Source organism: Pinus tabuliformis, chromosome 1_1 (genome assembly GCF_031772625.1).
Source record: "Pinus tabuliformis cultivar Carrire ecotype Pingquan chromosome 1_1, CPIR1, whole genome shotgun sequence".
In the NCBI taxonomy this organism is placed as follows: Eukaryota; Viridiplantae; Streptophyta; class Pinopsida; order Pinales; family Pinaceae; genus Pinus; species Pinus tabuliformis.
In genome coordinates, this window is record NC_142297.1 from 155,492,145 (window position 1) to 155,507,680 (window position 15,536).

The 15,536-nt window shown below is 32.9% G+C and overlaps 1 protein-coding gene across 3 annotated transcripts in view; it reads left to right on the top strand.

The window, feature by feature from the left end:
• The window catches only part of LOC149212067 (truncated transcription factor CAULIFLOWER A-like), a 350,643-nt gene that overhangs the window by 179,786 nt on the left and 155,321 nt on the right, over positions 1–15,536 (top strand). For all 3 annotated transcript variants that reach the window (XM_089391689.1, XM_089391690.1, XM_089391688.1), the window contains 3 exons: positions 14,365–14,426; positions 14,523–14,622; positions 14,733–14,774. In XM_089391689.1, coding sequence (XP_089247815.1) covers positions 14,365–14,426; positions 14,523–14,622; positions 14,733–14,774 — 204 coding nt within the window. The remainder of the gene's footprint in view (positions 1–14,364; positions 14,427–14,522; positions 14,623–14,732; positions 14,775–15,536) is intronic.

Here is a 15,536-nt window from a genome sequence, read left to right on the forward strand (position 1 = left end):
GTTTGAACCTCTAGTGAGCATAATTGTGCAATTACGCCCCATTGTTATTTCTTAGGAAGATTTGTAATGCCATTAGTGTTGATTATCTTTATTGGTTTCCGTGCGATACACTTTAATTCAATTACCCTTCCTTGCCAAAAGAAATTAAAAAAAAAATTCCTGAAAATTGAAGGCTACTGTCCTCAAAGATTGTAACCATTGGACTCCTAGTACAACATCAGCACCACCCATTGGAATGGAAAGCATTGGACTATTCAATATATATTCCCCTATGTTTAGCTTGATATTATGAAACTTCCCTGAGAAATTTATAGTTCCTCCATTTGCAACCAACACTTGACACTCTGGTGCTGGATATAGGAAGCAATTCAATTCCTTGGATATCTTACAATGAGTAAAATTATGGGTACTACCCGAATCAATCAATACTATTACCTTTTTCTTCTTGATATATCCTTCTATCTTAAGAGTTTGAGGAGTGGTAATTCCTTCCAAGATATGGTCGAATTAATTTCTTCCTTCTCAGGGTTGGTTCCTGGTGTATATCCCCCTCTTTTAATGTTTCTTGTTCCTTTTCTTTCTTCTCTTCACAATCTATGTAGAATAATTTCTTCTTAGCATAGTTATGACCTTTAGTGTATTTTCTATCAAAACTATAACAAAACCCTTTTTCTCTTTTTTCCTCCAATTGTTGTGGTGTCAACCTTGTAGTTTGTGGAAGACTAGGAGCAACAACACTTCCATCTTTATAGTTGTGAGTGGTAGACTTCCTTGTTGAGATTAATTTTCCTTTCAACTTTTCTTGCCACCCTGAATGCCTTCTCCATTGAATCAGGTTCGCAAAGGCAAATGTCATGTTGGATGTTATCTTTTAAAGTTCCTATGAAGACAGGAGTTTTAGGCTCCTCTGGAATATTGGTTACCCTAATATTCAATTTTTGGAAGTCTTCAATGTCCTTCGCCATTGAACCCTTTTGTTTGAGATTTATCAATTGGCTAAGGAAGGTGTTGGTATTTGTATCTTCATAATGTGCTATGATTGCCTCTGTAAAAAATTACCAGGTGGCAAGTGGTTTACAAGAGCAAAGCCATCTATACCATACAAACTGATTGGGTTCTAAATTGGTTGGGAAAACTGGTTGCAGCAGTTGAGGGTTATATTATTCTTATGCAGCATAAATTATGAGTACAATAAAATGTCACCATACTGGGGATGCTACACAAGAGAGATACTGAAAGAAATATACTAAGAGTTTTTACCCTCGTTGACCAATCCTGACTCATGACTGCCTCTGAAAAGCAAGTCGTCCACCTGTTCTGCGTAGGCCCTGCGTCACCTTAGCGCAAACCCTTTCACGCTAGGCCTGGAACTACTGTCAATATAGCCATCCTACTTCCGTTGAATGGAAAAGGTGCTTCTTCAAGCCTTTGGAAAATATTCTCGACCTCTAAAATTAAAAAAGTCCCCCCCTTCAGTGAAATCGAACTGCTCTATTGAAGCAACTGCATAGTTCTTGTACTGCTTCCTAGAGAAAAATTTGGCCACCTCTTTTTAGCTCTTCGAAACTGAAAAAATTCCCCCGGAACATTGTTGACCTATCCTGCCACCTTCTACAGGGCTCCTCCTAGCTCGATCTCCATTGCTAAATCACTCCCTGCAACTAGGAATTCAAACTGCTTGGCCAACTGAGTATCTGCACTCATGTTATCCTCCATCTACCCATCGACCTCTTATTATAATATCTAGTTGGGACTCCAATGATCATGATTAAAAGTTAATCGATGGTTGAGATCAACTTTGAGTTTATTCATCTGAGTTTTTAGACAATTCTCACATTTCTCAATTAATTGCTATTAATTAACTATTTTTCCTAAGTTAAACATAGGAATTTTTTCAATTATGGTCAATTAATTTAATTGAATCGTCTCTAGATGGAATTTTTAGAAACAATCTCTGTGTTTTGGAGAACTCATGTGTTTTAGCCTCTCCACGAAGTCTTGATGCTAAAATGCTATCTAATCCTACCAAAACTAACATTATTTTATTTAACAAAACTCATTTAATAATAATGGAATTTAAAATAATATATATCAAATAATTTACATATTTAAGGGAGAAGCTTTTTACGAATAAATAATTAGCTTGCATGAGTAGAGAATTCCCAATTATATTAAAATGTAAATTATTGTAAAATGCATTTAATTATTTATTTTTATTGCATGATAAAAGAAAATAAATAAAATCAATTTAAAAAGACTATGATTTATTTAAAAAATACTATAATAAGTTGAAATAGATTATAGTACTCTATATATATATGTATAATACAATTTACTTATTATATATAAGTATATAATACAATTTACTTATTATAATATTATTAAATTAAAAGATATACATATATGAAAGAAAAATAAAAATATAATATTTTTTAAAAACACGTAGTAATATATTATAATAGTATTTTAATATTTTAAGAACATATTATATAAAACATTGAAATATGCATGAATAATTAGTGATATCATGTTAAATTTTTGAGAAAGATTTGAATTTGGTAGTTAGAATGGTAAAGGAAAGTAAACATAAAATGGTTTTATAAATAAAAATATAAAATATATTTAAAGATAATTATTGAAAATCAAATTTAAAAAGGATTGGAAAAAAATTATAAACTAATTATGTAGTTTACATTGAATTTGTGTTTAAGAATTTTAAATTTTGATAATTTGATAAGAATTTTAATTTTGATAATTTGAGAATATTTTTTTTGTTTACTATATATTTTAAGAGAGTATACAAAAATAGTATAAAAAGTATTTGAATAATTTTTTGGGTTTTATATTTAATTTAAAAATAATTAATGAAAAGTGTGTGACTTTATTTTGGTACTGTTTGATAGATACGAGGATTTAAACTAATTGGAATTGGAATGGTAGCTCCATTCCAATCACTTTCTTTTCATTCTAATCTGAGTGAGATATTTATGGACAATCCAACGCGAGCCTGCAAGAGGAGACTGAGGACCTCCTGTCATTACCATAGCCGCCAAGACGTCATCAATTTTCAAGGAGCGATATAATTTTTTTTCAAGTGTGTTGTTAGTTTTTTTTTAATGTCATTGCTTAAAATTTTAAGTGTACTACTAGTTTCAGTTTGCCATTGTCAGTTCAAACCTCCAAATTAATTTATCATCATTGGCATATAAATGATTACCAAGTCTACCCATGAAGTATAAAGGAAGAGAGCAGAGGTAAATAAACCATGTAACTGACAAGGCCCTTTGTGAAGTATACAATTAGAGAACACTTAGGACTCAAAGCTTGCCATTTCATTACTAAAGGTTGCAATTTATACACAACTTCAGCCACATATCGAACAATAACCGAGTCGAATGAGATTTATTACCTACTGACTCTAGCCGACCATGCTGTGTATTGAACAGTGAGCGGCGCCATCTAAACAATGAGCGACGTCATCGTGTGCCATCGTGATTAATATCCTGACACCTCCCCTTAATCACAACCTTGCTTTCTGGTCTAAGTCTTAGCTAGGCTTACAACATAATTTGGATTTTCTACAACAGGCAACTTACTTCTACACATTTCAAATTTTCCAAGAGGCTCGGTGAATATGTCAACCACATTTTCATTTGTATTACAATATGATAAGTCAATTTCTTTTGATTGCACCTTTTCTCTTACAAAATGATGTTGTGTGTCAATGTGTTTTTTCCTTGTATGATATATAGGATTGTTTGCCAATTTGATAGTGCTTTGATTGTCACATCTAATTACTGTAGGTGCTTGTTGTGTTTCTCCAACATCTTCAAATATCCTTCTAAGACATATTGCTTCACAGGTGGCACTGCATAATGCTTTATACTCAACTTCAGTGGATGACAAGGAAACAATTGGTTGTTTCTTACTATTCCGTGATATTGGTCCTGAACAGATATTGAAGATGTATCCAATAGTAGATTTCCTGTCATCTAGATTTTCAGCGTAGTTAGAATCAGAATAACCTGCCAACTCAACATCAAATTCATGAGTATACATAATACCAAAATCAAGTGTTCCTTTTAGATATTGAAGGACTTTATTTGCTTCTTTATTTCTTTCTAGTGGCTTCCACAAGGCTTAGCCATGAACTGACTAAGTATGCTAACAGAATATGCTATATCCAGCTTGATAGTGGTGAGATAGTTCAAAATTCATACCAATTGATGATACAAGGTTCCATTCACCTCTTTAGTTCCATCATCACTGCACAATTTGAAATTTTGTTCTAAAGGAGTAGATATTGCCTTGCATTCAATCATATTGAACCATTTAAGGATTTCCCTTCTATATTTTCTTTGTGTGATCAGGGTCTTACCAGATTGCCTCCAAACTTCAAGACCTAAACAGTAATGCAATTCACCAAGATTCTTCTTCTCAAATACATGTGACAACTGAATTTTAATTTTTTCAATCAACTTGCATGCATTTCCTGTTATGAATAAGATCATCAACATATACATATATCAAAGCAATATTCCAACCTTCATCTTCCTTGATGTACAAGTTATGATCATTTTTACGTCTCATAAAACCTTTCTCATAAAAGAAAGAATCAATTTTCACATACTAAGATCTTGGTGCTTGTTTCAAACTCTATAAAGCTTTCTTTAACTAGCAAACCAGAAGCTCTTGTCCCTGTTTTACAAACCCTTTAGGCTGAACCAAATAAACTTCTTCTTTTAACTCACCATTCAAAAATTCAGATTTGACATCTAACTGATACATTTTCCAATTATATTTTGTAGATAATGCAATCATGATTCTAATTGTGTTCAACTTAGCTACAGGTGCAAAAGTATCTTCATAATCAATTCTCTCCTTTTGTGAATATCCTTTTGCAACAATTCTAGATTTATACTTACTAATACTTCCATTAGCATTAAATTTTGATTTATACAAACATTTGCGTCCTATGGGAACTTTGTTTTTAGGCAATTATGTTAATTCCCATGTGTCATTATTCATTATAAGGTTATATTCTTCATTCATTACATCTCTCCATTCTTCATATTCTTTAGCTTCCTCATAGCTTGAAGGTTTTACAACATTCATACTAAGAGACATTAATGCATAATCTTTATACCTTATAAGTACTTGACTTTGACGTGATGACCTTCTTGGAGTTTTACTGCTTTCATCTTTCTTTCTTCTTTACGGAGTATCCTCTTCTCTTCTTGGAGTGTCATGATTGCTTGATGTTCCTTGCTCTTGAATTTGTACCTGTTCATGTGCATGTTCTTGTTCTTGTTCAACACCTACCTAATTTGACATAATCATCATTTTCATTCTCATGAAACACCACATCCCTACTTGCAAGCAATCTATGAGTAATGTAATCAAACACCTTGTATGCTTTCTCATTATCACAATAACCAATAAATATGCACTTAATTGACTTTGCATCAAGTTTTCCTCTTTCATCTTTTGGAATATGAGAAAATTCCTTGCAACCAAAACTCTTAAATGACTTACTTTTGGTTTGTACCCATAAAATGTTTCAAAAGGTGTTTTAAGCTCTAAAATTTTGGTTGGACTCCTATTTTTCAAATAAACAACAATGTTAATGGCTTCAGCCCAAAAACCATTAGAAATATTTTTACCTTGAAGCATACTATGTGCACATTCAACTAGTGTTATGTTTCTCCTCTCAGCAACTCCATTTTGTTGAGGTGTATGTCGCACTGCAAATTATTGTAGAATTCCATTGCTTTTACAATATTGATTAAATTCTCTTGATTTATATTCTCCCCCTGATCAGATCTCAAAATTTTGATGCAATTGCTAGTTTGATTTTCCACTATACTCTTAAACTCTTTAAAGTACTCAAAAGCATCACTCTTCTTTCTTATGAAATAAACCCATTTATACCTAGAGATATCATCCACAAAAGCAAGAAAATAACATGCTCCACTAATAGATCTAGTTTTCATAGGTCCACATACATCAGTATGAATTAATTCAAGTATTTCCCTCTGCATTTTTTTTATGTATAGGAAATTCCTCCCTATGTTGTTTTCGAAGTACGCATGCTTGACATTCAACATGATTATTCTTCAAAACAGGAAGACCTTCAACAGGAAGACCATACCTTTGATTCCATAACTCTACGGTTGATATTGTTGTCGATGCCAATGTTTGATGACTTTTCGTGGTCACATCCAACTTATACAAGCCTCCAACTGTGGTACCTGTGGCAAAAACCTTGTAGTGATTGTTATGAAACCAGCTCAAGAAAAGATAGAAAAGATAGATCAACGCCTTAGAATTCAGCCTCTTCGAGGGGGCAACCTCCTTTACATTACATAAATGAACAATTCTTGGATGATACAAATGACAAAACCTCATTTCTATATATAGGAGTCTAAGGAGTCACAATATAATCGAGACGACCTAACAATAATAATATAAAGCCACAAAAATAACAATAGAGGGATTCTATGGGGCACAGTAATAACAATATGGGGGCAATAGGGGCACAACAATATTATTAAGGGGTATAACTACAATAGTAATGGGGTAATCACTAGTATTATAGGGACCCAACATGCCCCTCTCCTTCAAAAAAGTGTTGTCCTCAACGCTTGAGTAGTTCTGGATACTTCTGCATAAAATTCTCATCCTCCCATGTGGAATCTTCAGTGGATAAGTTCTTCCACTTGATAAGATACTCTGAAATTGATCGATTTCGTAGCTGTCGAGTTCTTGTTTCTATGACTGCTTCCGGTTCCAATATAATTTTTCCTTCCTCGTCAAGTTCTGGCAATATTGTTTGAACTGGGAGCTTTTCGCCTATAACCTTCTTTAAACATGAAACATGGAAAACTGGGTGCAATCGAGAAGCTGCAGGAAGCTCCAATTTGTATGCCATAGTACCAATCTTTTGCAACACCTTGTACGGACCATAATACTTTGGTGATAATTTATTATCCTTCTTAGCTTGCTTGAGGGACATTTGCTTATATGGTTGTAGCCGTAGGAATACCCAATCACCTACATCAAAACTTCTTTCACTGCGATGTTGATCTGCCTGTTGTTTCATTCTATTCTGTGCCAACACGAGTTTATCCTTTAAGAGTTCGAGGACTTGTTGTTGATGTTCGATGTGATGTTCCACTGGTTGAACCTTAGGATTTTCTCTTAAATATGATGTGATGGATGGTGGCTGATATCCATAAAGTGCCATAAATGGGGTCATTTTTGTTGCTGTATGGAAGGAAGTGTTATACCACCATTCAGCCAGAGGCAACCATTTGACCCATTGTGTCTATTTATCAGATACAAAGTAACGAAGATATCCTTCCAAACATTTGTTTACTATCTCAGTTTTCCCATCAGATTGAGGATGATAATATGAGCTATGAGCTAACTGAGTACCAAGACAAGAAAATAATTCTGTCAAAAAATGTCCAGTGAAAATGGGGTCTCTGTCACTTACAATAATCTTTGGGTTTCCATGTAGCTTTTGAATCATTTCCATAAATGCAGTAGAAACCGTACTGGCTTTAAATGGATGTGATAATGCACAAAAGTATGCATACTTGGAAAGTCTATCAACTACCACCATGATGACACTCTTTCCCTCAGACTTGGGTAAACCTGTGATAAAATCCATTGAAACCTCCTCCAAACGTTGGCTTGGAATGGATAAAGGTTGTAATAGACCTGGTGTCTTAATTTTTTCAACTTTATTTTGTTGGCAAACCAAACATTCCGCCACAAAATTTTGAATATCTGATTTAAGTCCATCCCAAAAAAATTCCTTCTTAACTCTGTGGTAAGTTTTTAAAAATCCTGAGTGCCCTCCTAAGGGAGAAGTGTGCAATTCCATAAGAATCTTTTGTTTTAGCTGGGAATTCTTACAGAGGTATAAGCGATCTTTGTACGAATCATTTTGCCAGCTAAATGTATTAGACATACTGGAATCTTGTTTTAACTTTCGAATAAGTGCCCACACTTCTTCGTCATTCTTCCATTCCTCCCTTGCTTCGTTTATCCAATCTGGTTGGATAATAGAAATGGCGCACAACAATGCTTCCACATCCTCATAATGTGCTATCAATTCTTCCGTAAAAATTGCCCAAGTGATAAATTGTTTACGAGAGCAAAGCTATTGATACCATACAAACTGATTTGGTTCCAAATATAAAGTTGCCATACGTACCTTTTGTGTGTTTTGCACATTATTGAGATCGAAGAATTGCTCCATCTGTAATATCCATGTGGCGGGATCCCTACCATCAAACCTCCTCATATCGATTTTTGGAATATGGTGAGTCGTCGATCCAACATTAGAGTCTATGGAATCATGATTAACATTTCTTTTGTTCTCATCGTGAGTTTCCTTTCGTACCCTTTCACCCTTAGTGACCATTTCTTGTAGCAACTTATTCATATTTATCTTCAATTCTTCCATCTTATCATCCATGCCATCAATTTTAGTGTCCATGCCATTCACCTTAGCTTCCATGCCATCCATCTTAGCTTCTACGCCTTTCTTTAAACAATCCATCTTAGCTTCTACACCCTTCTTTAAACCATCCATCTTAGCTTCTACATCTTTCCTTAAACCATCCATCTTAGATTCTGTTGCTTTTTGTGCAAGTGACACTTGTTGCACTTGTTCTTGTAATTTTGATATATCATATAGCATTTCTTCTTCTTCTTCATGAGTCATGCTAGAGATTTCAGGTTCCTTACTAGGTGTTTGCATTTTCTTTCCTCGGGGCATCAGTTACCGATAATAATTCTCTAATATGCCCTTTGAATTCCTTCAAAATAAATTTTCAAACCAAGCTTAAGCAAAAATTAAAGAAAACCTACACACCTTTTTTCACTTTGTAGGAGCTCGATATTGCCTTTGATGTATCTCTGTACTTTCTGATTATCTAGTTCTAAATTTGTGACATGTAGCAGCCCTCTGTGTCCTCTTTCCAATGCCACAAGTCTGACCCAAATTGGATTCTCCAAGGAAGAGTTATGCAAAATCTCCCACAGTGACTTGATTATAGACTAGTTCAGTAGAGCGAACTTGTACGACGTGCCATGAGTCACTGTTTCGACCTTTGGATCTGAAAAACACCCACAAGAAACTACAGTCCGTCCTCTTTCTGCACCTTCTTACGAAACTTCAATCCGATCCCCATAGAGAAAGTTATGACGATTTTCCCCAGGTCACCTGTTTTGAATGTAATTCAGGAGTCTGCAAAAAAACCAACTTCCGCAGATCATATCTCCGCAAATATCGCTCCAAAAGCTCTGAAATTTGGACCCAAGGTTCAGAGCGCATTCTTCTCAAATGGGTTTTTTTTGCGACTTCTGAAACGTCACAAAAAAAACGTTATAGCGAAAATGCCACGATGACCTGTTTGGAGCAGCGAAATCCTAGAATCCAAAGCTCTAATATCAAATGTTATGAAACCAGCTCAAGAAAAGATAGAAAAGATAGATCAACGCCTTAGAATTCAGCCTCTTCGAGGGGGCAACCTCCTTTACATTACATAAATGAACAATTCTTGGATGATACAAATGACAAAACCTCCTTTCTATATATAGGAGTCTAAGGAGTCACAATATAATCCAGCCGACCTAACAATAATAATATAAAGCCACAAAAATAACAATAGAGGGATTCTATGGGGCACAATAATAACAATATGGGGGCAATAGGGGCACAACAATATTATTAAGGGGTATAACTACAATAGTAATGGGGTAATCACTAGTGTTATAGGGACCCAACAGTGATCTTGGATCTCTTTCACTACACATTGTGATTTAACAAATTCCACCTTCAAATCTTTGTTAGCAATAGTAGAAACATAAATTAAATTATTTTTGATACCAATATCATACATCACACTATGGATCTGTCTCTCTTGTCCATTAGGAAAATTCACACCTATTACTCCATAACTTTGAACTTTAAATGATCTGTTATCTCTTAGATAAACATATGTTCTATAAATGTTTTCATAATATTCATCAAACCACTCCTTATTACAAGTCCTATGGAGTGATGCACCAGAATCAATGAACCAAGCATTCACATCGTCAATGTAGCATCATAAACAAACAATTTAAGATTTTTAATTCCATCAGTGATTGAGGTGTCTTTCTCCACCAAATTTCCATCATGCCTGTTGTTTCGTTTTCTAGACTCATTATATTTCTTTTTATAGAAATCTTTAGAATGATGTCGAGATTTGCCACAATAATAACAATCATCATTTCTCTTATCATGGGTTGGAAATTTAGACTTTGTCATACCTTTGTGTTTTTCTTGAAACTTGCTTCCTTTGTTCTTGTCCCATGGCTTGCCTCTGTATGGATGTTTGCCCTTGGCTACCAAAGCCAAATCTGAACTACTGGAGCCCAATTAAAGCTCTTCATCCTCTCCTCCTCTTGTAAAAGAACTCCAATCAATTCATCAAATATAGGGGGTTTCTAGACTTGAAACAAAAATTTGATAATCTTGCACTAAGCCATTTAATGTGATGGTGACTATGTCAGTACTAGACACTTTTTTACTCCTATCTCATAACTTATCACTTAAATCTTTGACACGAGATATGAAATTTCTTATATTTTCATTGGTTTCCGTTTTTAGAGATAAAAGATTAGTCTTCATAAACAAGATCCCGTTTGTATTTGTTGTTTCATACAAACCCTTCATCATATCCCATGTTTCCTTTGATGTATTGCAATCTGGAACAATGTTGTCCTTTACTACATACCCAACAACACATTTGCTTTGGCTTTCATTTCTACCAATGTGGAATAGAAGATGCAATCGTGGGTTTGGGCTCATCCCCACTCACAATGGTCCACAAATTATAACCCTCTAAAATAGTGAGCTACTTGAATTTCCAATTCACATAATTTCCTCCATCAAGTTTGGTGGATTCATTCAAATAAGTATCAACCAACAAATTTGACATGATGGAAAAAAAAAACTTTCTCCAATCAAAAAAGTGAAATCAAATCTACCACATCTAAAACCAAATGCACCCAAATTCACCAAATCCCAAAAAATTTTCCTCACACATGCACCATAAAATTCTTTGCTAATTCCTTTTCACTACTAAAAAATTCCAGCAACACTCAATTTTTTCTTTTTTTAAACACCTTTCACCACTTCAAACCAACAAAAAAGAGAATGCTTAAAAATCTTATTACTCTTTATTATAAAGTTCACATTAAAAAAACCTACCCTTTTTTAATTCTTCTCACCACTTAAAACATAAAAAACTATTTTAAAAACCTTTTTTCTCCATAAATAAACAAAAAATAAACTCAAACTTTGCGTTGCTTTGTTTTAAATATTTCAAAGGTGGAAACCTTTTAACTCAACTTACACCCGTTCTTCTTTTAAAAACAAAGTCAATCCTCTTAAAAACAATGGAAAACACCCACAAATCGAATCACCTTCACCTTGGATCAAAATTCTTTACTTCAACGCATGATTCGGTTGGAGGCATGTCTAATTGCGCAGATTCACTTGCAGATCTAGCTGCAGCGTTCAACTCAAACAACACAGACTCTTTGCAGAACACTCAATACAAGAGGCTTGCAGATTGCTCCTTCACGAAACTGGTGATCTCTCACAAGCATTTGGACAGCTCTTTCTAATGCTGAGCCAGACTAGCTTCAGAAGAATAGCAGACCCAACGATCACAACAACACTTGCAATATTTGCAGCTACTCCTTAACAGCAAGACACTCCCCTAAAACCATACTGTCTGCAGACACTTTTCAAACCTGCAGACTCTCTTCACTACTGCAATCCTCTGAGAGGAGAACACTTAACACAACACACAACCGCCCTCAGTGTGATACCAAATCAGAGAAAACAGTTAATACTCAAAGCTTGCCATTTCATTATTAAAAGTTGCAATTTATACACACAGCTTCAGCCACAGATTGAACAATAACTTTATCGAATGAGATTTATTACCTGCTGACTCTAGCCAGAGCGGTTAATATCCTCACATATACCTGAATGTAAATGAATGTTAAAGAATTAAGGCAACAACTTAAGAGATGGATATATATTGATGAGACTTTTAGTGCGTGCCTGGACAGGCGTTCAAACAATGATTGGTTTATTAATTAATATTAAAAATGCCAGGTTTATTAATTAATATCAATGATAGGTTTTAATATTAGGATTAGTATTAATAAAAATGTTCAATATTAATATTAATAATCATATTAATATTTTTAATATAAATAATATAATACAATTTAATATTATATTAGTGTGATTTAATATTAATATTAATAAATAATTATTAAATTATGTGGATAGATATATACATGATTGAAAATTAAGTTATGATTTATATTAATTAATGTGTTTGTGGTAGAAAATATCAATTATATTTACTAATGTGGTTGTGCTAGTATATATATTACATTTGGTAAACCATTAAAAATTGTTCAAATTTAATTTGGAAAATTTTGAAGTTCTAGAATGGTCCATATAATACAAAATTAGATAAATTAAAAAATATATATATTTATATATTATTTTAAAAATTTATAAATGTGTGATACAAAAATTTAAATTATTTATTAAAAAACAAATACTAGATAATTATAGATTTTCAAAATTTAATTAAAAAGAAATATTAATCTATAAATTTAATTAAAAATATATTTTAACAATTAACACTAACAAAACAAAAGTTATTATTATCAAATCCAAGGACACTTACGCTAATTTTATGTATGACAATAGTAACTTGAGGAAGTGTCTTCCTACAAGTAATTAGGAATTGATATTCATCACAATCTCAAACTCGAACTATAGCATTGAAAAAAGGATTAATGGGGATGGAAAACTTATTTTGGTCTTGAAAATAATTGTAAAACCACAAACTTGGTAATGTGGGATAGAAAGAAGTTCCTCTTTGAAACTTTAGTCACTCCGTTATCGAGAATCCTCGAGAAAGATTTAACAAATCCAGAAGCTTTATAAGGTATAACCTCAAAATTAAAAGCAACATACCCTATCCAATTCTCCTTATACCATTGAGAGATCCATGAGAATGTTGCATTGCAAAACATTAATAACACTTCTAAATTCAAAGAAAAAATGTGGTGTGAGAAAGATTTAGTAGGTAAAAGAAAATTAGGATATTATGAGGAGGTCATCAATCCCGCCCTAGAACATCAAAAGCATCTCTTTGTTTTAATTAGCTCAAAGAAGAAAATTAATATAGCCAAGATTATAACTAACTCTCTCTCCCTAAAACACCATGGATGGAAAGATTCTGCCATCAGTAACTTTGAGGATGAAAATCACTTCCCCTTAGAGTGCTTATCTTACAACACATATTAGATTTGTTGCAATAATGAGGCTTCGCAGAGGAATAAAATTTTGAGCATAAGAATAAAATTGTGAATACAACTAAATAATTCATTTTTTAAGTCCTATAGACCAAAGTTTGGTCTCATTAGAGTTACCCATCTTCATCATCATCAAGCAAATAAACTAATAATATATCTATAATTTAAATAAAATTTATGATTAAAAACCTTATTTTATTAATTCAACACCATGTATGTATTTATAAAACTATCCATAACCGCTATATAAAACTATCCATAATCTCTATAAGTCTTGTAATTGATTAAAAATTATAAAACTATCCATAACCCCTGTATAAAATTATCTATAAAACTATCCATAACCCCTATTAGTCTGGTAATTGGCTAAAAGTTATAAAATTATCCATAACCCCTATGTCTTATAATTGGCCAAAACTTCCATAGGGCCTTCTGCATCAGACCCTACAAATTGGAAAAAGGGTCGCCCCTTGAAATCCCACAGCCTCGGTTTCTGTCCTGCCCCAAGAAAACGTCAGAAGAAAGTATCTACAAAGAATTCAGCGCATATCTACCAAACATATGAATAATGTATATGATTTTCACAGTGAGTTCATTTTACTGCCTTTTCAACATTTTCTGTTCTGCAACCTACAAAATGGTATGTAAAATGGAAATTCCAAAAAAGCTACTGGATTAAAAGAATTGACATTTACACTGTAAATTTATCTTACATTTGTGTAGAAAAAGGGAAATACGATAGTTATAGTTGTTTTAACAAATACATCGTCAAAGAAATACTACTATATAAAAATTATACGAACTGAATTACTTTTTGAAAAGAATGTAAATTTGGATATTTTTTCGAGTCATCTTCATCTTTGAGCACCGTATTTAAAAGCATATATGGGTTTGGCATACCTCTGAATATTCAATGACTAAGAGTTTTTATGATCATATTTCTGTGTACAGGATTTAAACCTGGAACTCGCAGATAAGAAAGAAAAAATCAGTATCCTTGAATCAACACAAAGGTACAGTTTCTGTTTCATAATCAATTTATCCGTTGATATTGAATATTGTATTTCATATTGTAACCGTTTAACAATTTTTCTTCTAATTTCGTGTAGAAAGATTGTGGGGGAGGATCTGGAATCATGTTCAATGAAGGAATTAAATCAGCTGGAGAGCCAAGCTGACCGAGGATTGAAGCATATACGAGCTCGACTGGTTGTTATAATGGGATGGCACTTACGTTGATATTAGCGTGTGTTATTCTCGTCTCATGATGGAGAGCTTTCATCATTTAATTAATTGGTGTTTCTTGTTTGGTATGTCAGACTAAAATGCTAGTGGATGAAATTGATCAACTTAAATGGAAGGTAATACCCATGGCTTATGGTTACTCTCTCCCCTCTTTCGTAGAAAGTATTTTGAGGATTTACAATTTACATAATTAAATGGTTGGTTGATGATGTATCACTTAAACATAAGATAAAAGTTTAAGTTATGGTCATAAAGATATTTTTAATTTTTTTTGCTCTGTTCATAGGGTTTCGGAGATTAAATAACATCCAAAAAACAATTCATTATTTCATTATTTCAATACTCACTTAGTTTCACGAGTTGCCTCCTCACATATCCATGGGGTATGGGAGTTTAAACAACACACAAAAGGAAAATTCATTGACTTATTTAGTTTGACGAGCCGTCTACTCATATTTTCTGATATCCGCTGTCTCCATGACTAAAATTCGTAAATCTCCAGACTAAAATTCGTAAATCTCTCGTATACGAGAGATTTTGAGGGATATTCTTCAGTTACCAATTTATATCCTCTAATTGAAATATATTTTGTATTTACGTAAAACTATATGTTATACTTGTAAACATTTATTTATATTAAAGAATCTGGATAAAGAATGTGTATAAAGTAGTTTCATTTAAAAAAAATAAAAAAAATAATAAATAATAAAATTGGAATATTTGTATATAATTTTATATGATCTTTAATTCTTATAAAGTCTTTATTTAACAATTGCATATATATTTTTTCTTTTTGGAATTGACAAAAAAGAAAAAGAAAAAAAGGAGTTAATCTTATTCTCTAAAGTATAATTATAACAAAGTTTTGAGATAATTCT